At 39.3% G+C, this 24,214-nt stretch overlaps 1 protein-coding gene across 1 annotated transcript in view; it reads right to left on the bottom strand.

Annotated features, from left to right (window-relative positions):
* Positions 1-401: 401 nt before the first annotated feature.
* Positions 402-24,214, bottom strand: part of CCDC83 (coiled-coil domain containing 83) — a 68,991-nt gene continuing 45,178 nt past the window's right edge. The window contains 8 exon segments of the mRNA XM_023558531.2: positions 402-810; positions 3,709-3,911; positions 4,413-4,492; positions 5,615-5,690; positions 5,693-5,718; positions 6,715-6,836; positions 18,387-18,455; positions 21,684-21,775. Of these exon segments, the coding sequence (XP_023414299.1) occupies positions 649-810; positions 3,709-3,911; positions 4,413-4,492; positions 5,615-5,690; positions 5,693-5,718; positions 6,715-6,836; positions 18,387-18,455; positions 21,684-21,775 (830 nt within the window). The 3' untranslated portion in view covers positions 402-648.

The raw sequence follows: 24,214 nt of genomic DNA, 5'->3' as shown, positions 1-24,214 counted from the left end.
CCCAAAACAAAGAAACAAAAAACCCAAGCCTGCTGCCATTGAGTCAATTCTGATCTGACTCAGGGGGACCCCATGTGTGTCTGAGTAGAATTGTGTTCCATGGGTTTTCAATGACTATAATCTTATAGCTGTAGATCACCAGGCCTTTCTTCTGCAGCACTACCAGGTAGATGCAAACCACCAACTTTTCAGTTAGTGGCCAAGCTCAGGCTTGAATTGTGGACTGGTTATCATTCCGCAGCCTCAGAGGGAAAGCAATATAGTCAATGCTATGCAAACTTCTAAATTTTTCTCATAAAAATTTCTAATTGAACTATTTAATGTTGGAATCATAGACTCATTAGTGAATTTTTAAGTGGGAAGCAACCTCAGAGATCACTTTGAATCCACTGTCAGGCTTATGAACACTTTAAAACAAAGCGTACTTTCATTTTTATCACTCATGCCAAACCACTAAATGAAAAGCTGAATACTTGGAGCTTTGATTTGAAATGTAATCGTGACCTTTAGAAATAAATTTACCTAAGGGTTATTCTAACAACTGGTTTAAAAATAGACCAAAGTGTAAATAAAATGGGCAAATGATATATTTCAGTTCCCAGAGATCATTGATAAGGAAAAGTTGTTTTTACTTTGCAGCTTTCAGTCTTAGAGAAAAGACTTCATCATCTTATATGTGATGAGTCTTTGTGGACTGCTGATATCTTCGTAGAATTTGACTGGAAGTTCCTTCTCTTGAAAATGAATGGGCATTTTCTTGCTCTCCACAGTCATGAGCTTCACTTCCAGGGGGCCCAAGTTTACATAATCCTATGGTGAACAGATACAGAAAAGAAGAGTTTATTCAGCAAGTTACCAGCCTCCATAGATTAGATTTTCTTTATTATGGTTGGCCTTTATCTGATGGATTTCATTACCCTCCTAATTGCCCAACTGCTGTATAACCCATGAAATATGAGACCTGCTGTAAATAGCAAACAACTGAGAAAATTTGTATTCCCAGTGGGGCATAGCAGACAAGATCTCCCAAAGAGCAGGCAGCAAAGGGGTAAAGGGGTGGGTAGGGGGATGTGCAGAGGTGTACTAGCTAGAGTAAGGAGATATAGTCTCTGCAAGCTCTTGTTGGTGAAACAAAGTGTTGGCTATATCCACGGGTGTGTGTGGGTGTGTGTGCATGTGTGGCCCTCTGCTGGGAAGATTATAACCATACCAGAGCTTTCCATATTATTCAAGATTAAAGAGAAAGATCCACTAAAGCCATTTTGACTAAAAATATTCTAATATTGGCCAACTTTTCCATGGATTTTGTGCTTTTCACAGGATTTGGGGTATTGTATAGATAAAACTTAACCATATACTGCCAAACTCACTAACAGTCTGAGATATCAACAAGCAGAGCTAGAAATCTAATTCATAGGAAAATATACCCTAATTTACATGAAATCCCATAGCCAACCCAAAATTGGATTAAAACAGCTCAGGCCCTACCCAGTACCCCTCTGGGAAGCCTCCTGGACTCTCCAAGGCATAACTTTCTCTTTTGTACTACTGCAGTACTTCCATTCAGCAAACCTTTCCTGGGTGCCCACTATATGCCAGGCCCTGTTTCAAGTGCTGGGGAACAACGATAAGCTCACAAACTGGTCAGGGAGAGAGACACAGGTGGCAGGCACATTCCTCTTGTACAGTAATTATTGGTTTTCTTATCTGTCTTCTACTAGCCTGTAAGTGACTTGAGTGTAGGGATGTTTGAGACTTCCTTTCTTCTTCCTGTTCTCCCTCCTTAAATACCCAAGCATCTAACAAGTAGCTTGCATTTCGTGGGTTGCTCGACAAATAAAAATCTCAGAAAATATGTATTTAAGTTTGGAGAATCAAAGAAAGAAAAAGGAAGACGTTTTATTCCTCAAAATGCATATAGTTGTTTTTAGCTTTCAAAATACATTGTAATAGAGCTGTAATAAATGTAAGATAGGGCAAAAGCAGATTGATAGAGGTCTACCACATATTTTACAATCATCTGGAGAAGGATTCCAAAGTAATAAACCATGGCCATGGCAGTGCCACCACATCAAAAATCCATGGAAAGTAAGGTCTTTGTTATGGATTGAATTGTGCTCCCCGCGCCCGCTCCAGGTATGTTGAAGTCCTAACTCTTCTAGCTATAAATGTAACCTTGTTTTGGGAAATAGGGTTTTTCTTTGTGGATGTTATCAGTTAGATTAACAGTGTCATATTAGAGTAAAGTGGGTCCTAGTCCTGTATGACTAGTGTCATAAAAAGAGGACAGACACGGAAACAGAGACACAAACAGGGGAAGACATATTATGAAAACCCATCTACAAGCTAAGAAAAGCTTGGGGCTATAGAAGATGAAAGAGATAAGGAAGAATCTTCCCCTGGAGCTAACAGAGAGACAGCAAAAGAACAGAGCCCTTCTAATGCTCTGATTTGGACTTCCAGCCTCCAGAACTGTAAGAAAATAAATTTCTGCTCCTTAAAGCAATCCACTTTGTGGTATTTTGTTAGGACAGCCCTAGAAAACTAAAATGGGCTTTCATTCCACCAAATGGTGTGCAATTTGGGGATTTTGTAGACATTCATCTAGCTGGCCTAAGGTCATCATGACATACCAGTAGTCTGATTCCAAGATACTCGTGGGGGTGCTTGGGTACTATAGAGACTAGAACTTTGGTCCCTGGAATGGCTGCTTGATGGTAGCAGGACTAAGTTGCAGGCAGTTAAAATGTCTTCTGTTGGTCTAGTAGTTTCTTCTGCTTTCTTACAGCACTCTTTCCTACCAGACTTTAAAGTTCTTGGTAGTATGAAGAAGGAAAATAGATGTAAGGATAATTGGAATGTACCAAAAAGAGGTTTTAGGATTAAAAGGCATGATACTTCCAGTTTCAATAATGGTAGATGTGGCAGTTTGTACTTTCCAAAGATGGCCACACTAATATTTATGCTATCCCACATTGTCTTTCTTACAATGTGGTGCTGACCCTCCTCCATCAAGATATAGGATCTATGTTCCCTCCCCATTGGGTAGAATTTTGCAACTGCATCAATCAAGAAAATGTGATGGAACTGATGGTGTTTGATTCCCAGGGCTAAGTTTTGCAAAGCACTGCAACTTTCATCTTGATGTCTGGGGTTGCTTGCTCTGGGGGAAACCATAAAAAGACAAACTCAAAGAAGTGCCCTGTAGAGAGGCCCTCATGGAGAAGAGCTGAGGCCCACAGCTTAACCAGCACTAACTTGCTAGCCGTGTGAGTAAGCCACCTTGGAGGTGGGTCCTCCTGCTCCAGCAAGCCTTCAGACAACTGCAGCGTCAGCCAACAGGTAACTACAACTGCCTGACAGCTCCAAAGTAATAACTGCCCAGTGGAATCTTTCCTGAATTCTTAATTGATAAGCCATGAAAAAGAATAAATGATTGTTGTTATGAGCCACTAAGTTTGGGGGTGATTTTTTTTTTTTTAACGTGCAATTACATATAACATGCATGGTACACTAGTAATGAGGGGTCTATAAATGAATATATGGAACATACTGGGCATGGGTAGGATTAAAAATGGTATCCAATGAGAGAGGTGAATGGTGGGCCAATTTTACTGATAATTGTAAATAGAATTTTTCAATATCTGTATTTTATAGATTAATTTCCTCCATTAATTAATAAAACTATTCTCTTAGAAGTCACCTTACCTTGAAATCCTGTTCATCCTCGTATAGTAAGTATTTCATTTCAGAGGTTCCAAACTCTGTGGATGAAATATCCTTTTCATCTATCTTCAGATGGAACTCTTTGATGCTATCCTCACGATTAATATGTGAGGCACTGCTCTCCATTAATGGAATCATCACGTCTTTCATTTTTAATTGTTCATGTTGTAATTTTGACCTCGCTTCTGGGATGAATACAAAGAAATTAATTATGTATATATTTTGAACATTCTTTGTCACATTTTTAATTAAAAAGACCTTTGAGAATTAAAAATGTAGAATTTATTAAAATGCGAGTCCCATTTTTAGAAACTCTTAAGTTGTATTTCCTGTTAGCTAAGTTTCAGTTATCACATGGAAACGTATGCATGTGTCAGTATTTTGGTTGGCTAAATTGGGACCCAAACCATGCCAGTGTAGACAATACCCCACCCCTCTCCACCATTGTCTATGTAATTCACTGTGAAACACGGTGACTTGATTTGGGACTTTGAAAATGCGGCTAAAGAGAGGAGATGGGTTAGGAGAGGCTCTGTGAGAAGAGAAATATAAAGGAGCAGGCATGTTTTTATTCCCTGAATAGCACTTGGATATGAGGTGCCCACACATAATAGGTGCTCAATAAGTGTTTGTTAAATTGGAAAAAAAAAGAAAAAGTCATCATCACAATCACAATAAAATAATACCATTAAGTACTTCTGGAAACTCCAAAGCAGTTTCTTCAGGTGGCACTTCTTGTCCAGCTGCTTGCGTAAGATATAGCCGTCTGAAACAACAAATAAGAAAAGTAATTTGTCAGTCAGCAAATATTGTACTACATGCTCACTAGAGTGTCTGCTAGGTGCTAGAGACCCAGAGGTGAAAAATGAGACATAGGTTCTACCCTGGGTGTTTCCTCCGGGAAACCTTCCCTCACCTAAGGCTGAATCAGGTGCTGCTTCTCTCTGCCTCACAGCACTTCTCACGCTATGCTACTTCTCTGTCGTGGTATAAACCATTACTTTTACATCTTCGCTGGGGACAGTTCACCTCTATTTCTCATCACCCTACTAAATATTATAAAGAACGGAATTCTCAACAAAGAGGAAGAAAGGGCAGTTGCCATAAAATATATAATACATATTATATTTCTTTGACTTGGAAATAGGTACTATAAAAGGTCTTGAACACTCTCAGGTTATCCTTCTGGGTAAGAAGTATAAGAGATAATTGAGGGCTTACACGTGCACCTGTTTCTTTAAGATCTTTCTAAATATCCTAAACATTTGCATCAAGAGTTTTACAGTCTAGCAAAAAAAAACAAACATTAAACAAGTAATCACAAGTGTGATAAATGCTGGTTACAAAGGAAAAGTTCAGAGTCCCATAGAGGCATACACCAGAGGAGCTTAACCCTGTTCTTAAAAACATTGCCCACGCTTAGTTTTTGCCGTTGGGCAGATTCTCTCTCTCCCAACTCAGCAAAAAACCCAAAACCAAACCCAGTGCCGTCGAGTCAATTCCAACGCATAGCGACTCTATACTCAGAAGCAGGACTAAAGAAAATAACCGCTAAAGCACTGATGAACAGTGATGGAATTCAATGAAGATTTTGTGAGGAAAACTGATACAGTAAATTGTATACTACACAACAAATAATGAAAATGTTTCTCCTTTCCCTTCCTGTCCTTGGCCAAGTTCTCTCTGGCTGATGAAAGAATTCCCTTTTGTTATAATTATTAGCACTTCACACCCATGTCAGCTCCAAATCAGATTTACCAGATGAAGCTGACTGAAGCAGAGAAGTGGGGCTGGCAGTTTGGTGGGCAGCTCTTTCCTAGGGTTTGGCCAGAACCAAGAAGAGGAAAAGAGGGCAGTAGACAGCAGGGTAGCAGTGGTTGGAAGCCACAGAACCAGCCAGCAGCTGGCAGAGATTAGATGTAATCACAAAGAAAACAGGAGCAGCAGATGGCAAGGATTAGAGAGGGACAGGAGTGTGGAGCTGGAGGAGACCTGATCATAGAGATGAGGGCTGGCAACAGAGAGTATTTTCTTCTGGGAGGATAATGAGGTGCCCACCCCCTAAGGGCCCTCAAGGGCATCAGCTCAAGAGACTGGAGATACCGGAGCCTGGTAAACAAAAAAATTCACTCAGCCTGACCTCCTATCTTGTCTACACACGTGTCTACCTCTCCCAGGCAGCACACATAATTGTAGAAGGGAGACAGGTGTCCTCTTTCTCTACACCACTCCACCTAGCCTTTAACTTATAAAGTAATTGCATTATCTCCCAGTTTCTCCAATCTTTTATCCTGACACCCATCACCTAGCCCAGCAAACAACTATAAGGTATCAGTATCTGAAACATTTTAGGGAATTTGTAAATAAATTATTTATTGTGTCTCAAACGGTATTCTTCCACACCACACAAGCAACAGAAACTACCTGGGTAGAAAATTCTTCCTTGCTCTTCCACTATGTTCCACTTACTATCTGCTTTAATTCCTAGATTCTGAATTTTCTTTCCTAGAAAGTAATTTGACTCTTGCATTAACTATCAAAACAAACAATCAATTCTGCAGTTCACAAGGTAACCAAAAGCCCAGACAACTTCCAGGAAGCTTCTGGAAAGTTGATCACTCCCTCTTTGTGCTAACTCTGCACCTCATACATCCTCCTTTGCGTCCACTCTATAGGGCTTCCATGCCTATCTCTCCTGCTGTCCTGTAGGTTCCTAAAGGTTGGCGGTTGTAATATTCATGTTAAGTGTTTACTATTATCGCTATGGTGCGCTGCTTGACAAAACAATCAAAGCTTACACTGTAATAATCTTATACCTTTACCATGGCTATTTTGTGAGTTTCTTTCTTTTTGACTATTGTACTCTGACTGGAGCATTGAAGAATTAAATACTCTTTTTAAAATTAAAAGCAAAACAAAAACTTAAAAAAGACTTTTACAGATACAAATGCTTACAAAATACTTTCTAGATATGTTAATGACTTTCACCTGGATATGTTGAGATCCACAAGCCTACAGTTAAACAGTTGATCAATAAGCACCAAATTTTCTTCTTCCAGCTCATGAATAGCATTTTCCAATTCTTCAACTTCCTTCCTGTGAATTGCAATCTGTTCCCAGAAGAAGAAAATGGATGTTGGTACTTATTGACTTAGTTCTATTTAGTCTTCTAAAGAAATTCAACCCTTAAAGTGTGTTTGCCTGACGGGAATATCTATCACATATTATTTATTATTTATTACTGGATGTGGCGTTTACATTAACTTTACCTAATTTATTCTTTGTTTTTGGTTCCTGAGAGAGAGCTCTAAACCCTTGGAATTTCCTGAGTAATTTAGGTGCCTTTGTTATCTGTAAAGGAGCCCTGGTAGCACAGTGGTTAAGGTGATCGGCTGCTAACTGAAAAGTCAGTAGTTGGAAACCACCCGTGGTTCTGCAGGGAAAAGATGTGGCAGTCTACTTCTGTAGAGATTTAAAGCCTTGGAAGCCCTATGGGGTAGCTATGAGTGGAACTGACTTGATGGCAGTGGGTTTGGTTGGGTTTAGTGTTATCTATAAGCTTCCAGACCATACCTGAGAGTTTGTGCTAATGAGGTGACTCAGGTGAGGGCTCATCAGGCCAAAAAGCCCACCTTGTGCTATAAACTCACCTTAGGGGAAGTGGGCTGATTGAATTAATCGTGGCATCGTAATGAGAACCCATAAAATCTCTGGATATGGAAGTTCCAGGGCTTCGTGGTTGGTGAAAGACATCAATGCACGTGAAACAGTAGTGCATCCCTTTTTGGGACATGGAAGGCCTACGTTGGAAACCCTCTCAGACCTTGTGCTATGCATCTCTTTGTGTTCTTTTTGCTATGATAAAACTGTAATCATAAGCGTAGTGCTTTCTGTGAGTTCTGTGAGTTGTTCTAGCAAAGTATCAGGCCCGAAGGAGTAGTAGGAGCCAGCATATCAGAAGTGAGGGGGTCTGGTAGCCTGAAAAAAAAAAAAAAAAGCCTGAAGGGGCAGAGAAAAAAGAAAAAAAATTTTTGGGGGGGGCAGAGAGAGCCCCCAAATTTGTAGCCAGCAGGCCAGAGTGCCCTGGGAACTCCCAAGCTTATGGCTGGCATCCAAAGGGGTAGTGGTAAAACCCCGAGTTTGTAGCCAGCAAGTCAGAAGTAAGCGTGTGGTAGGGACTCCCAAACTCGTGGCTGGTGTCTGAGGTCTCGGGGAGACATGGTTCTGGAGGACTGTGTCTCTGAACTTGTGAGATCTAACCTAGCTTCGGATGGTGTGGATTAGAGGAAGAAGTACAGCATGTGCAGCTGATGTGAGAACAGAAGCGAAACAGAGGGGAACAGATTGATAATAGGTTAATTTGGATTGATTAACATATATTTGGTGTCAGAAAAGTAGGATTTTTATTTTTCCTGTACACTGGGTTTGTTCTTCCTCTGTAAGAAGGAATGGGTGGGACTCTTATCCACGTCATCAGCTAAACCTGTTTGCATGGTTAGGTAGTTATTACAGAATGGCAGGAGTTGTCCCTTCCTACCCTTCAAAAGCACTGCTGCTATATGAGTTAGAGGCAGAGATAAATAAGAACACATAGATAATTAATTTAGCAATATGGTATATTAAGAATTAACTGAGGATCTGTCTGAGGTTAATTATAAATGATACAAGGGAAAATAATACCACCAGAAAGAAATACTATAGTATGGTATTTTTAAAAAGAAATACTAGCTTTCACCTACTAGCTCTTTTTATTAGCCTTTATAATAGAATTATGTCTTCTCTGAGTGCTGGAGTAGTTCTGAGAAATATCCAACAGATGAAATGCTGTTTATTCGTTCAATTGTATTGTATGCCTACTATGTGCCGGAAACTATATTACATTTGGAGAACAAGATAAAACAACCTTCAAGAATCTCTTAGCTCAGTGGAAAAGAAGGTGATAAAATCAGAAAACAATGTGCTAAAAGCCATAATGGAGGCTGTCTAGGTGATGAGAGAGCAAAGAGAGGTTCACCCTTATTTATGCCAGGTGCAAAGGGGCAGGGGAGGGTTAATAGAAGAGACAGTATGTAGTCTGGATCTTGAAGAGCATAGGGACAACCTAGGCAGACAAGAGAGAGCACATTCTAGGCAGAGGGAACCACATGTACAAAGGCACAATTACTTGGGCCTGGCTAGATACAAAGTGGGAGCTAGGAAGAAGGAGGAAAGGAACTGGAGAAGCAGGGAAGAGCCAAGTAATGCTGAAGAGTCTGGATTTTACCCTGTAGGTAATGGAAGGTCATCAATAGACATAGCAGGCTTAGTTAACATTTACTGAAGAAATATGGCTCACCCAGCTAGGAACAGAATCTGCTGGTTCCGTTGCTAGAGTTCTCCTCAGTCTTTAAGAATTGTATTTTAATAACTTTTATCTTAAGAAGACTTGATAATGGGAATGATATATAGAAGAATGTTACTACATAGAACCCCAACTCACCTCTCTGCCTACCCAAAGAAACAAACGTATGGGTCATGAGGTTCTCATGAAGAAAGGTCAGGACAACAGAAGAATTAGAATTCAGAGTATAAAACAAAGTGATAGGCTGGTGAAAATATTAGAAAGATAAATTGGAGGAAGATAGGAGTCTCGAGGGAATATGATGAAACAGAAAATGCACAGGGGCTTAGATTCAGTGTTGCTCGTCCAGAGTTGCCAAGAGTATAACCGAGACGAGTACTTGGAAGGAGAAGGCTATCATTTTTTTGCTTTGGAATTGAGATTTAGTTATTGTATTTTGGAATCTTGAAGCATTCAGTATATTATCACATGCTTATCACTATCACAGAAGTCATTTACTAAATGCTTGAATTCTTACTGGGTAAGGATTTGTGCTAGATCTAGAAGGATACAAAGGTAAATAAGGCATGGCCTCTTCCCCAAAGACAGCTTACAATCCAGTGAACAAACCTTAAAAAATCATAATATCAGTTTCATAGAAAAGGCTCAAATATTGCCGGTGGCCTGGAGTTAGAAAGAAAAGCGTATATTACTTACCTGCCACGAACAATTCAGAAGACCCATTTAAGTCCATAATACTAAATTACAAAGCTAGAGGGTTGGTGCTTTAGGATCTTGTATGTTCAGATATAATCAACTTGATTACAAGCTTGAATGTCTTAATGTCAAAGGATAAAAAAGGAATTATAGTTAGAAGTTGTAAACAGAAGGGATTAATAGAACATTTGGAAATGTTTGACCTATAGGTTTGGCATGCTTGGGAGGCAGCACACACAGTTCTTGATCTCTTTGCAAAGTTGGGAATGAAGACCCTTTTGGGGAGTTACTTCCAAACTTTCAGGCTAAGGGTAGCCTTTGATATCGCTACTCCAATAGAGCACTAAGTACAGTGCACATCAATTGCCATCCCCCTCCCAGTTTTTTGAAATGTTAGAAAAATGAAAACTAGTTCCTTTTCTGGAATAAGAAAGTAAAAACAAGTAGAAAGGCACTTTACCCTCCCATTCCCTCCCCAAAATTCTCAAGAAATGCATATAGATATTGGGAATGATTGTTTAGTTAAAACTATTATAAGTCAGGCACCTAGGATCTTAAAATATGTGTTCTTTATCTATTCCCCTGAAAGACCCAAGTTATCCTTGTCTCCTCACGTTTGAAACTTTGGTTTCTAACCTCTTTGAATCCCTATGTCTAGTTTCTCTGGCTTTCCATTTGTTGAGTTAGTCTAAGCCATTTGGAAATTTCAGTTTTCTTCATTTTCCTAATGAGCATGCTAAATAAAACCAGATAATGAAAGTCATGTGATGGAATGACTCTGTGTCCTTTCCAGAGCTCTGGTAGGATTCTTCTACATATCTTTCCCAGTATCAAGTCTTCTTTAGACAAAAGTTATCAAAATACAATGTTGATGAAGCTTTTGGTTATTGTTGAGAAATAGTTGAATGGAAAAATATTTTCAGGAGTTCAATTATTAAATATCCCTTGTTACCCATTCTAAACCTTCCCCCCCAAAATTAATTGACATGCATTGTTTTATTCCCAATTTTCAATGCTTGTGATAATACTTATAGCCAGAAGTGGTTTTAATTAATTTTGTGAGTAAATTTAATAATGCTAAAATGAATATTTATTGAAATAAAGAGAAATTAAGTTGAATTATCTTAAAATGATTTGTTATTTATTACTAAGTTCTTTTTGCTCATGATTCAGTGAAACTCAACTTTCGTCTGTCATTTATGTCCACTGAATTATGAGAAGTAAAAAATAAAAAAAAATATAATTTGTGGCTTGAGTAAGAAGGGTCAAGGTACCAAAACAGCCTTTCTTGTAAGTCAAATATAAATTCTTATAGACATTTTTCCTAAACCTAAGATCTAGGACATTATTATAGGATTTAAATTATTAAATTATTATGATTGGGTCATACCACTGTAATTAACCAAAGTATAAGAACTAAATTTCTCCCTAATATTCTTCAATTATTGAGTATGCCTTGAGTTTTTTAAATTATTAGTACTTATTTTTTGGTTTTATTATTATTATTATTATTTTTTAATTCCACCATGTGTCTGTCAGTTTGTCGTACTGTGGTGGCTTGTGTGTTGCTATGATACTGGAAGCATTGCCACCGGTATTTCAAATACCAGCAGGGTCACCCTTGGTGGACAGGTTTCAGCTGAGCTTCCAGACTAAGATAGACTAGGAAGAAAGACCTAGCAGTCTATGTCTGAAAAAACTGACCAGTGAAAGCCTTATGAATAGTACTAAAACATTGTCTGATATGGTGCCAGAAGATGAGCCCTTCAGGTTGGAAGGCTCTCAAAACACAACTGGGGAAGAGCTGCCTCTGGAGTCACGCTTTTGGGATCTTCATTTGCTAATGTGGCATGACTCAAAATGGGAAGAAGCAGCTGCAAACATCCATTAATAATCAGAATGTGGAATATATGAAGTATAAATCTAGGAAAACTGGAAGCCATCATAAATGAAATGGAACACATAAATATTGATATCCTAGGCATTACCTAGCTGAAATGGACTGGTATGGGCCATTCTGAATTGGATAATCACATGGTCTACCATGCCGGGAATGACAACCTGAAGAGGAATGGCGTTGCATTCATGATCAAAAAGAACATTTCAAGATCTATCCTGAAGTACACGCTGTCTGATAGGATAATATCCATATGCCTACAAGGAAGACCAGTTAATACCACTATTATTCAAATTTACACTCCAACCACTATGGCCAAAGATGAAGAAATTGAAGATTTTTACCAAATTTTGCAGCCTGAAATTGATCAAACATGCAATCAAGATGCATTGATAATTACTGGTGATTGGAATGCAAAAGTTGGAAACAAAGAAGAAGATTTGGTAGTATACTCAGCATCAGATTGAGTGAATATGGTAAAAGGATACAACCCTGATGCACATCTTTCTTGACTTTAAACCACACAGTATCCCCCTTGTTCTGTTTGAATGACTGCTTCTTGGTTTATGTACAGGTTTCTCATGAACACAATTAAGTGTTCTGGAATTCCCATTCTTCGAAAGGTTATCCATAATTTGGTATGATCTACACAGTTGAATGCCTTTGCATGGCCAATAAAACACAAGCAAACATCTTTCTGATATTCTCTGCTTTCATCCAGGACCCATCTGACATCACAGGGGCTGTTGTTCTTCTTAGGGGCTGTCAAGTTGGTTCTGACTCACAGCAACCCTATGTACAACAGAACAAAACACTGTCCAGTCCTGCAACATTCTCATAATCATTGCTATGCTTGAGCCCATTGTTGCAGCCACTGTGTCAAGGCATCTCCTTGAGGATTTCTCTTTTTCACTGACCCTCTACTTTACCAAGCATGATGTCCTTCTCCAGGGACTCATCCCTCCTGATAACATGTCCAAAGTATGTGAGACATAGTCTTGCCATCCTTGCTTCTATGGAGCACTCCAGATGCACTTCTTCTAAGACAGATTTGTTCATTCTTTCGGCAGTCCATGGTATAGTCAATATTCTTCACCAATACAATTCAAAGGCATCAATTCTTCTTTGGTCTTCCTTATTCAGTATCCAGCTTTTGCATGCATATGAGGTGATTGAAAACACCATGGCTTGAGTTGGGTGCACCTTAGTCCTCAAGGTGACATCTTTGCTTTTTAACACTTTAAAGAGCTCTCTTGCAGCAGATTTGCCCAAAGCAATGTGTCTTTTGATTTCCTGACTGCTGCTTCCATGGGTGTTGATTGTGGATCCAAATAAAATGAAATCCTTGATGACTTCAATCTTTTCTCCATTTATCATGATGTTGCTTTTTGGTCCAGTTGTGAGGATTTTTTTCTTTATGTTGAGGTGTAATCCATACTGAAGGCTGTGGTCTTTGATCTTCATCAGTAACTGTTTTCAAATCCTCTTCATTTTCAGCTAGCAAGGTTGTGTCATCTGCATAATGCAGGTTCTTAATGAGTCTTCTTCCAATCCTGATGTCCCATTCTTTGTATGGTCCAGCTTCTCAGATTATTTGCTTAGCATACAGATTGAATAGGTATAATGATAGGATTAAACACTGACCCACACCCTTCCTGACTTTAAACCACATGGTATCTTCTTGTTCTGTTTGAATGACTGCCTCTTGATCCATGTACAGGTTCCTTATGAGCACAATTTAGTGTTCTGGAATTTCCATTCTCCACAACATTATCCATAATTTTTTTATGATCCACACAGTCAAATGTCCTTGCATAGTCAGTAAATACACAGGTAAACATCTTTCTGGTAGTCTCTGCTTTCAGCCAGGATCCATCTGACATCAGCAATGATACCCCTGGTTCCAAGTCCTCTTCTGAATCTGGCTTGAACTTCTAGGAGCTCCCTCTTAATACACTGCTACAGCCACTTTTGAAAGATCTTCAGCAAAATTTTGCTTGCATGTGATATTGTTTAATAATTTCTGCATTCAATTGAATCAGCTTTGTTGGGAATAGGCATGAATATGGATCTCTTCCAGTTGGTTGGCCAGGTAGCTGTCTTCCAAATTTCTTGGCATAAACATGTGAGCACTTCCAGTGCTGCATTATTTGTTGAAACATCTCAATTGGTATTCCATTAATTCCTGAAGCCTTGTTTTTTTGCCAGTGCCTTCAGTGCACCTTGGACTTCTTCCTTCAGTACCATAGGTTCCTGATCATATGGTACTTCCTGAAATGTTGAATGTCGACTGATTCTTTTTGGTATAGTGACTCTGTGTATTCCTTCCATCTTCTTTTGATGCTTCCTGTGTCGTTTAACATTTTCCCTGTAGAATCCTTCAGTATTGCAACTCGAGGCGTGAATTTGTTCTTCAGTTCTTTCAGCTTGAGAAATGCTGAGCATGTTCTTCAGAGGGGCTAGAGAGAAAGGGTCTCCTGGAGAAGTAGATTGGGGCCACATCTTGTGCCAAGAAATTTGGACTCTAGTAAATAATGGACAGTCATTGAAAGGTTTTTAAGCAGATTGACATGACCAACTTTATGTTTTAGAAAGATAACTGAGGCAGTGTGGAAAACTCTCCTCTGGGGGGAAGAAAACCAGCTAAGACGCAACTGAGAGAGTCTGGGTGAGAGACAATGAGGGCCTGAACCAAGAACAGTGGCAAAGGAGTTAATGAGAGGTGGTCAAAAGTAGAATTTATGGGACTTAGAGGCCTTCTGGAGCCCTAATTAAGAGCTCTGCTGCTAACCAAAAGATCAGCAGTTCAAATCTACCAGCTGCTCCTTGGAAACCCTATGGGGTAGTTCTACTCTGTCCTGTAGGGTCACTATGAGTTGGAACTGATTTGACAGCAATGAGTTTGGTTTTGGTTTTTTTAGAGGCCTTCTGGATGTGGGAAGTGAAAAGGACATTTTTAAGATAACTCCCAATCTCTTGTCTGTGGAGACTGCATAATGGTGGGATCCTTAACTGGGACACAGGAGAGGAGGTAAAGGGGAAAGGGGAAGGTGATGAAGCCAATTTAGAAGTTTGAGATGTCTTGAAACCCTGGTGGCATAATGGTTAAGTGTTACAGCTGCTAACCAAAGGGTTGGCAGTTTAAATTCACCAGGCGCTCCTTCAAAACCTTATGGAGCAGTTCCACTCTGTCCTACAGGGTCACTATGAGTCGGAATTGACTCAACAGGAACGGGTTTAGTTTTTTTTTTTTTTTTGGTGGTGCATTTTTAGGTGGAGTTGTACAGCTGGTTATTGAATGTGTGGGTTTAGAGCCTGGAAGTGAGATTAATTTCAACCTGGAGGGGATGCTTTTTAGGTGTGTGTCTTAGTTATGTAGTGCTGCTATAACAGAAAAACCACAAGCGGGTGGCTTTAATAAACAGAAATGTATCTTCTCACAAAAAAATAAGTCCAAACTCAGGGCACCAGCACTAGCAGAAGACTTTCTCTCTCTGACAACTCTGGGGGGAGGTCCTAATCTCTTTTCAGCTTCTATTCCTTGAAGATCATGTGGCATGGCATCTATCTTCCCCCATCTCTCCTTGCTTGCTTGTTCAATCTGCTCTTTTACTTCTCAAAAGAGATTGACTTAAAAACATACCCTACACTAATACTGCCTCATTAGCATAACAAACAAAGCCCATTGCCAAATGGGATTATAACCACAGGTAGGCGTTAGGATTTATGACATGTATTTTGGGGGGACACAATTCAGTCCATAACAGTGTGCAACATAATTATCATTGAGACATTCCTTCACTGTTATACTGGGTTGTAACCACTATTTCCTGTCTTCCTATTACTAAATTTACTTTCTTGTTTTGCTGGAGTACATTGTTAAGTAAGTTCCTAACAAAGATTGAGAAGTAAATATTCTAAGCCCTTGCATTTCTGAAAATAGCTTTACTGTACACTTAATCTAGTTTAGCTGAGTATAGAATTCCACGCTGAAAATAATTTTCCATCTGAACTTTACTACTGAAAAGCTGGATGCCAGTTTGGTTTTTATTCCTTTGTAGGTAACTTGCCCCATGCCTCTGCCCTGGAAACTTTTAGGACCTTCCTTTTGTTCTTAGTGCTCTGAAAACTCATGTTCCTTTTCTACACCCAGAATTTTTCTTCTATTATTTCATTGATAATTTCCTTCCCTCTATTTTCCCTGCTCTTTTTTTTTCCCTGGGATTCATATTAGTTGGATATTGTACATCTTACTTCAGTACTCTAAATCTGTTATTTTTCTTTCTTTGTTAATATTGTAGTCTTCACTGTTCTGAAAGATTGCTCTCTGCTTCCTCTTCTATATTTTATTTTTGTCTTTAACACCTTGTTTTCTAAATGAAATATCTTCTGTAATATTTTTGACTATATAAATAGAAGGCCTTTTCAGTTCCCTGTATTTTCTTTTTTTTGGTCTGTTTTATTCTTTTTGTTGTTTGTTCAACTTGGTCTTTCTCTTCTATTGTGCTGGTTGTCTTTATATGCCTGGTGATTTTTGGTGTCATATTTAAGAGCGGTCTGGTGAAAGGAATGAGTTTTCTCTACTGTTGTATGAGTAGGTTTGTTTTCATACCAAGTTTCTCCTCTGATGGGAATGCAGACTGGAGGCTCTGTAAGTGGTACAGAAGAACAGGTTGAAGGGCAAACTTCATTTTAGTATGAGAAGGCAGGAGTGGGCTATTGGGTTGTAGCCTCCTAAAAGTCAAAATAGGAAGTAAACATCTACACTAAAGCCTTTCACTTTTGTCAGATAATTTGTTCAGTGTTCCAAGAGGAGAGCTCTCAGGTTCTTTCCAGAGTAAATACCTTTGTTCTGTGTGAAGGAAGTGATAGGGGGTGATGGGGATGCAGATGTTCCCTATTCAGACCATGAAGTAATCCCCTTGTTTTCTGTTCCAGCCCCTATTCCCACTATCTATGGTCCATGCAGACTCTACGCTCAGGGATTCTCCCAAGTTTCCAAGGGCAGATTGAGTTTCACATCCTCTGTAGCACTCATAACATCTGGACCAAAGATTATCTGCCTGTCTCATCCAACAACATGCTCCCACATCTGCTATATGTCTTCCAGAAAATTGTTGAAATTTCCCATCAGTTAACTAACTCCTCTTATTCTCTTTGCTAATGAGTTCCTTTTGTACTTTTATAATATTATTTCAGTGGGGACTTGGAAGAGACAGAAGGGAATCTGCCATCTTGGGCCACAACATAAATAATTCACAAAGATTTCAACATAACTGCTTCCTCTACCTGAGATCTAAGCCATATATTTGGATCCATTCCTCCATTGTCTATTTTTGTTGCTGTTAGTTCACCAATAACTATTTGAAGAGCACAGACTATTTATTAGGTGTCATGGATATACAGACATAGCCTCCGCTCTGTGTAGTAGAGACAGATGCTAAACAATTTCAATGTATCTTACCAAGAGTTACAATGAAACAAAGAGAGCACTGGAGAAGGAGAATCCAACACTTCCTGGAGCAGTTACAAAATGATGTATAAGGAAATTGACAACCGAAGTCCATTCTTAAAGGAAGAGTTGGAGTTTTCTAGGCAGATAAGGGTAATGGGGTGAGGAGGTAAGGGAAGACATTTTAGTCAGTGGGACTAGCATGTCCAAAGTAAGGAAAACAAGACAGCATGCCATAACAAAGAATTATCTAGTCCAATATGTCAATAGTGCTGATGTTGAGAAATCCTGCTCTAGAAGAAGTCCTCACGTGACCACATCCAGCTAGAGTGGTAGTGCAGCACTGGTAAAGGGAGACACCTGAGCAGCTGAAGCTAAGGCAGTGCTCCCGGATCCTGTAGTTGCTGCATGCTCTCAATAACGAGGTATGAAGAGAGCCTGAGGACCAGGCTAGGGTAGGACATAGAGGCTGCAGGGGGCAGAGACATCTTGACCATAGGTCTGGTGCTGGTTACAAGGTCCAAAAGGACAGAGCAGTCTACTTCGAAAGTGACCAGTGCAGGAAGCAGGGCATAGCACTTCCTCGACAGCAGAGAGGGAGAAAGGATCCAGATTCATGGATCTGAGCCCTCCTTAGCAACACATCCTAAAAGAAGTCACATAAGCTCCATCTCCCTATACATCAAGAATCTATCTTGGAGAGGAGTAAAGAAATGGAAATCTGAAAGACTGAGCACTTGTCCAAAGAAGACTGTGTCATCCAAAAGAGGCAATTTAAATCAGCAGAGAATGAGGTTAGAATGATCTTCTAGCCATGGCCCTGCCACCCAGGAGGATGGGAGCTCAAGAGGAAGATCAGATTAGTTTTAGGACATAAAAAAGCTTTGCACATTTGAATATATTGTGTGAACCGCGACCCCTAAAAAAAGATTTCTGGTTATTATTTAGATTATTTCTGGTATTTGTTGAGTAACAGCTTGTGATAAGGCTAGTCTCCACCTGATTTTCATTTTGCCTCAGTCAGTCATACCAAACCAAAACCCACTGCCATCGAGTTGATTTTGACTCATAGCTACCCTATAGGACAGAGTAGAACTGCCCCATAGGGTTTCCAAGGAGCGGTTGGTGGATTCGAACTGACGACCTTTTGGTTGGCAGCCAGGCTCTTAACCACTGCACCACCAGGGCTCCGTGCTTTTCCCACGACTTCAGTTCTGTAAATAAAAGTTATTTCCAGTGCAAAAGAGAAAGAAAAATTATTCAATTCCACTTACCTCTCTTTTTAGCCAGTCATTCTCCAAGATCTCTCTATAGCTGCCCTTGTCAATGAACTTTACAGCATTCTAAAATAAAGTTTCTGTATTAAGGAAGGGTTGTCACCTGGCAATTCACAATTTAGCAATGATGATACACAATCAATTTATTTGACCATTCATTTTAAATTATGTTTTGCAATTACTTTGGGAACATACCTAAGAACTTTTGGGTTAGTTGCTCTTTCTTTGTTACCTTCCTGTTGTATTTTTGTTGCTGATTTACACTGTTTGATACAAGTTATTTGGGGAACTGGACAATGGTGTGACTGTCCATTCAATTTGGCATCCATTGTGACTGAATTTGACTGCCATGGTGAAATCAATCATTAAGTGACCTGCTCCATAATTTAGATGACTAAAATGCAAGAATCAAACAGTCTTCAAGCTCCTAGTCACAGACATAATCTAACATACAGCAAACACATGAATATATTACATTAATATATCTTTATAATTTGAAAGATTTCTGGATGTCAATAATAACAATGCACATATCTACAACCCTGAAGACAAATAATTTAAGGGTAATGGGAAAGTCTCGTGGAAAAAAAAAAAAATTAGAAGAGGAAAAGCAGAAAAGTCTTACTTTGTCACTAGGTTAATAAAAAGTAAATTCATTTTCAATTACTTGGATATTTACAGTTTCACCCAAAAAAGCTTTACAGTGTATAACACATCATATTTAACTGTGAGATACTTTTATATGGATGTGTTTTAGTTATTAAGTGCTGCTATAACAGAAATACCACAAGTGGATGGCTTTAACGAAGAGAAATTTATTTCTTCACAGTAAAGTAGGCTAAAAGTCCAAGTTCAGGACGTCAGCTTTCTCTCTCTGTCTGCCTTCTCCTCAATCCTCCCCTGGACTAGGAGCTTCTCCGCTCAGGGACCCCAGGTCCAAAGGATGCACTCTTCTCCCAGCACTGCTTTCCCGGTGGTATGAGGTCCTCCTGTCTCTCTGCTCTCTCTCTTTTATATCTCAAAAGAGATTGCCTCAGGACACAATCCAATCCTGTAGACTGAGTCCTGCCTCACTAACACAACTGTCACCCATCCCCCCTCATTAACATCATAGAGGCATGATTTACAACATATAGGAAAATCACACAATACCAGGAATCATGGCCCAGCCAAATTGATGCAAACATTTTTCAGGGGACATAATTTAATCCATGACAGGATGCTAGGTTACAAATTAAATATTCAGTAACTGAAGGGCAATCAAAAGACAAGAAATTAAGAAAAATACTCTAAATCATAAACACAGGCAGAAATAATTTAAAAGTGTGTTAAGGGTAAATTTTTTTGTTAAGTCTTTAGAGCTGGAAGATTTCCAATCAAGAACAACAAAAAAATTTTTTTAATAGTCCTAATTAAACTAAGAGTAGGCCTGTATTTCCTAGGAACCAATTACAACTGATAACTCATTTATAAATTCATAATTTCATTTATAAAAAAGCAGTTCAGTACATAACTGAAGTTGATTGGCTAACAGCTTAACACAACATGAACAATGCAGCAGTGGTTTTCGACTTTACTATACATTAAAATTTCCTGGAAGCTTTGGAAAATCTCAAGCCCAGGCAACATCCAGGACCCAAGCATCAGTATGTTAAAAAAAAAAAAAAAAATCGGTCTCAAGTGATTCCAGCATACAGCTAAGGGTGCAAAGAACTGGATTATAGGAAGTTGAACTGCATGCCAAAATAGTCAGATAAAATGAGGAAAATTCATTCAAGCTTGTGGTATACAGTCGTTTCCGACTCATAGCGACCCTGTGCAACGCCCCACAGGGTTTCCTAGGAGCGCCTGGCGGACTTGAACTGCCGACCATTTGGTTGGCAGCCATAGCACTTAGCCGCTATGCCACCAGGGTTTCCATATAGCATTATGTGAGGGAAAAAATGTATAGTGTAGTGATTAAAAGCAACGATGTGAAGATCTCCTGAATTGAATCCCAATTCTGTCACGTTCTAGCTCTGGGGAAGTCATAAGATATCTCTGCGTCTCAGTCTTATCATTACCAAGTCCCTACCTTACAGGATTGTTGAGAGACCTAAATGTAAAATGCTTGGAACCGTTTCTGGAACGGTCCTTATTATACATGCTTGAAGTCTTTATGCTTGAAGCGTATTTGATCTATATACGCATTTTTAATATTTTATTTTTCATTGTTGAGAATATACACAGCAGATCATACACCAACTCAACAATTTCTACATGTACAATTCAGTGACATTGATTATATTCTACAAGTTGTCCAACCATCCTCACCTTCCTTTTTCGAATTGTTCCTCCCCCATTAACGTAAATTCAATGCCCTCTAAGTTTCCTATCTAATCTTTCCAGTTGCTGTTGTCCATTTGATCCCATATAGATAATTCTTAAAAGGGCACATTTTAAACCATCTTAACTATGGTCAGGTCACTTCATGGTTGATTTCACCATTTAGTCAGATTCAGTCACAAAGTGTATGGGCAAATCACTGATCAGTTCTCCATAATCCTCTGTATTTGTGTAAATGGGTAAAAATCATGCAATAGGCTAATAGTAACACTGGAAGAACAACTGAATCAATAGGGAAGAAACAAGCAATAGCAGCTGAAATTTAATGAACTTAACAACCAGACATTTATGATTCTGAAGAAGGGATGTCACAAATGAAAAGTTAACTGCAGCGGCCTCCTCAGTGATTTAGGAGGTTGTTTGGGGGAAGGGCAGTGAAGAAAAAGGAAAGTCAGGTATTTTGTGTAAAACAAAGACATGAAAAAGCATATAAAATTGGAAATTATATCTCTTTTTTTAGTATTCTAAAATTTTTAAGCAGCAGCAATGTAGAGTGTACTCTCTCAGGTCTGGGTATGTAAGAAAGTGCTTTTTAGACAAATTATATTTCATTCTATAATTCATCCATACTTTTTATTCTGATAATTTAGTATCATTGTTATTATAATACTTGAAAAATAACAGCATAATAATTTATTGGACTCTTGCTATGTTACCTAAATTATCTCGTTTAATCTTCACACCATCTCTTCAAAGCAAATACTATTACTGTCCTTATTTTATAGATTAGGGAACTGAAGCCCAGAAAAGTTAAGTAACAGATTCAGGTTATATAGCCAGCAACAGGTAAGACTCAGATTTAAACTACAACTGCCTAACATCAGAACCCAAGTTCTTAACCATTATGATATACCACAAGAAAAAAACTGGGGGAAAAGTTTTTTTTTTTTAATAAAAATTGAAAAATACCTGTGTGGCCCATTCCTTCTTTTGGTCCAGTTGTAACAAAGTTTCTCTGATTATTTTCTTTCTAGCATCTTCCAGAGTGATTTTATACTGTTCTTTAAAAAGAAAATTAGAAGCCTTAACAAGGCTAATCCTAGGTAAAACTGGGATAATAAATTTTATTTACCATGATCCTTACCTCTCCTTCCTGAAAATTTTTTTCCTGAATTTTCAGGTCACACATTTACTAAAGTATCTAGTTTCTCCAATTAGAAGAAAAGCTCCAATAACTTAAAAAAAAAAAAAAGAAACAAACAAACCCCTTGCCGTCAAGTCAATTCCAACTCACAGCGACCCTCATAGTGGTTTCTGACCACCAACCTTTCAGTTAGCAACCAAGTGCTTAATCACTGCACTACCAGGTCTCCTTCCAATAACTTACTAATGCCTTAATGTGAATTAGTTTAAGATGATAGCCCTCTCATGAATATTTGCATATTCAAAGATTGTCTCTTCAAAGAGAGAATTTCAAACACAGTATTTGTGTGGGCAGTCTACACTTCACATCCCACAACTTATAATTCCACAACAGAAATATAAAGATTTTACTATTCAAGAGACTAGCTCCTCAGACTCCATCCAACTAAATTCCCAGCACTCTTGGCACATGTTTTCTGGGGTCGGGAAGGTAGAATGCAAAGAGGAGAGTAAGAGGTAGTGGAGGGTGTGAAAGTTAGTAGACCTGGTTCTGAGTTAGGCTCACAGCAAGAAAGGAGGCCAGACGTTGAGAAGGGCAGGATTCTCTACCCTCTCCAAATTTTCTCATGCTCAGAAGTGTCAGCATTGAAAGAGCAAAGAATCATAAAATTTTAGGACTTGAAAAATGCTTAGAGATCATACAGTCAACACCTCTGTTTAAGGAAAAACCAAACCCACTGCTGTCTAGTTGATTCTGACTCATAGCGACCCTATAGGACAGAGTAGAACTGCCCCACAGCATTTCCAAGGAGCAGCTGGTAGATTCGAACTCTTGATTTTTTTTTTTGGCTAGCAGCCGAGCTCTTAACCACTGTGCCACCAGGGCTCTGTCTTTAAGGAAAACTAGGCATAAAAAGGAAACCATGGTGGCATAGTGGTCAAGTGCTATGGCTGTTAACCGAAAGGTCAGCAGTTTGAATCCACCAGGCGCTCTTTGGAAACTCTATGGGGCAGTTCTACTCTGTCCTATACGATCGCTATGAGTCGGAATCGATTCAACGGCAATGGGTTTGTTTTTGTTGTTGGTTTAGGCATTCAAAAAAAAAAAAAAATCCACTGTCATTGAGTTGATTGTGACTCAAAGTGCCCTATAGGGCAGAGTAGAATTGCCCCCATAAGGTTTCCAAGGCTGTACTCTTTATGGAAACAGACTGCCACATCTTTCTCCCATAGAACGATTGGTGGGTTCCAACCTTTCAGTTAGTAGCCAAGTGCTTAACCACTGCACCACCAGATCTCCTCAAACTGATAATGTTGAATTTTACCTGAATTCTGTGATAGAGGAAAACAGCCACGGTCGAAGAAACGAGTCCCCCCGACCCCCAGCTTTGTGTTCGAGAAAATCACTTTCTGCAAACAACCACCCTTCCCGTATGACTTAGACAGGACTTACAGATGCCCCCTTGTTTACCTATGACAAGGCCAGACACAGATCCTCCAAATTCCTATTCCTTGCCTAATCAATGAGTAACTGAATTGCTTGTCTCAACTGATCAATCAGAAACAAAATGTTTCAGAAACAAAATGTTTCTTAACCAAATGTAAACAATGCTTGGTTAAGCTTCTCTCCTTCCCCCAAGTCCCTGAACTTCGGCCCACCTTCAGCCTGAGCCAACATACTACCCCTCTTGAAGAGCTCCTCGAGGAGAATAGGCTGAACTCTGCATAAAACATTCTCTGATTTACTATCTGATGACTTCACCCTGTCATCCAACTTCTTCACACCTGGGTTTTTAAATTTTTTTTTCAGATAGAGGAGCTAATTGGCTGTGATTAACCCACAAAATGCACTGTCTCTGTGAGCAACCTTAAAACAGCACACTGCCTGTCACTGCCAGCTGCTCAGCTAGGGAAACAGCACTGAAATGCTTAGCCATACATAGGAAACAGAAAAACTTGGAGAAAGGGGATGTTGCCTGAGTGTTAAGTAGCAATTAGTAAGTGTTTTTGTTGTTAGCTGTTCTTGATACATAAATAATAGGCCTGTAGGTGTCTAATAGTGATAGCAATCCTTCAAGAACTGGCTTCTTTTGCAGCACTGGTGCAATGGAGGCAGGGCTTTCCCACCTCACTCCCCGCAGCTCTCCAGGGGAACCCAGGCATCATTCTGGAGCACACTTGGACCATTCTCTGTCCCTTTGCTTTTATTCCCGGGTTTTACAGTCTGAGTGGCCCTCATTCTCGATTCCTAAGTCCACATCCAAATCCTACCCAACCTTCGAGCCTACTTAAAATCCTACTTCTTTCATGAAGTTTTTCCAGAATCCCTCGCCCCTGAAGCTTCCTTGAGAGCTTAG

This window comes from Loxodonta africana, chromosome 7, assembly GCF_030014295.1.
Source record: "Loxodonta africana isolate mLoxAfr1 chromosome 7, mLoxAfr1.hap2, whole genome shotgun sequence".
Classification (NCBI taxonomy): domain Eukaryota; kingdom Metazoa; phylum Chordata; class Mammalia; order Proboscidea; family Elephantidae; genus Loxodonta; species Loxodonta africana.
Note: the sequence above shows the minus strand (reverse complement) of the source record. Positions and strands in the feature narration are given on the sequence as shown.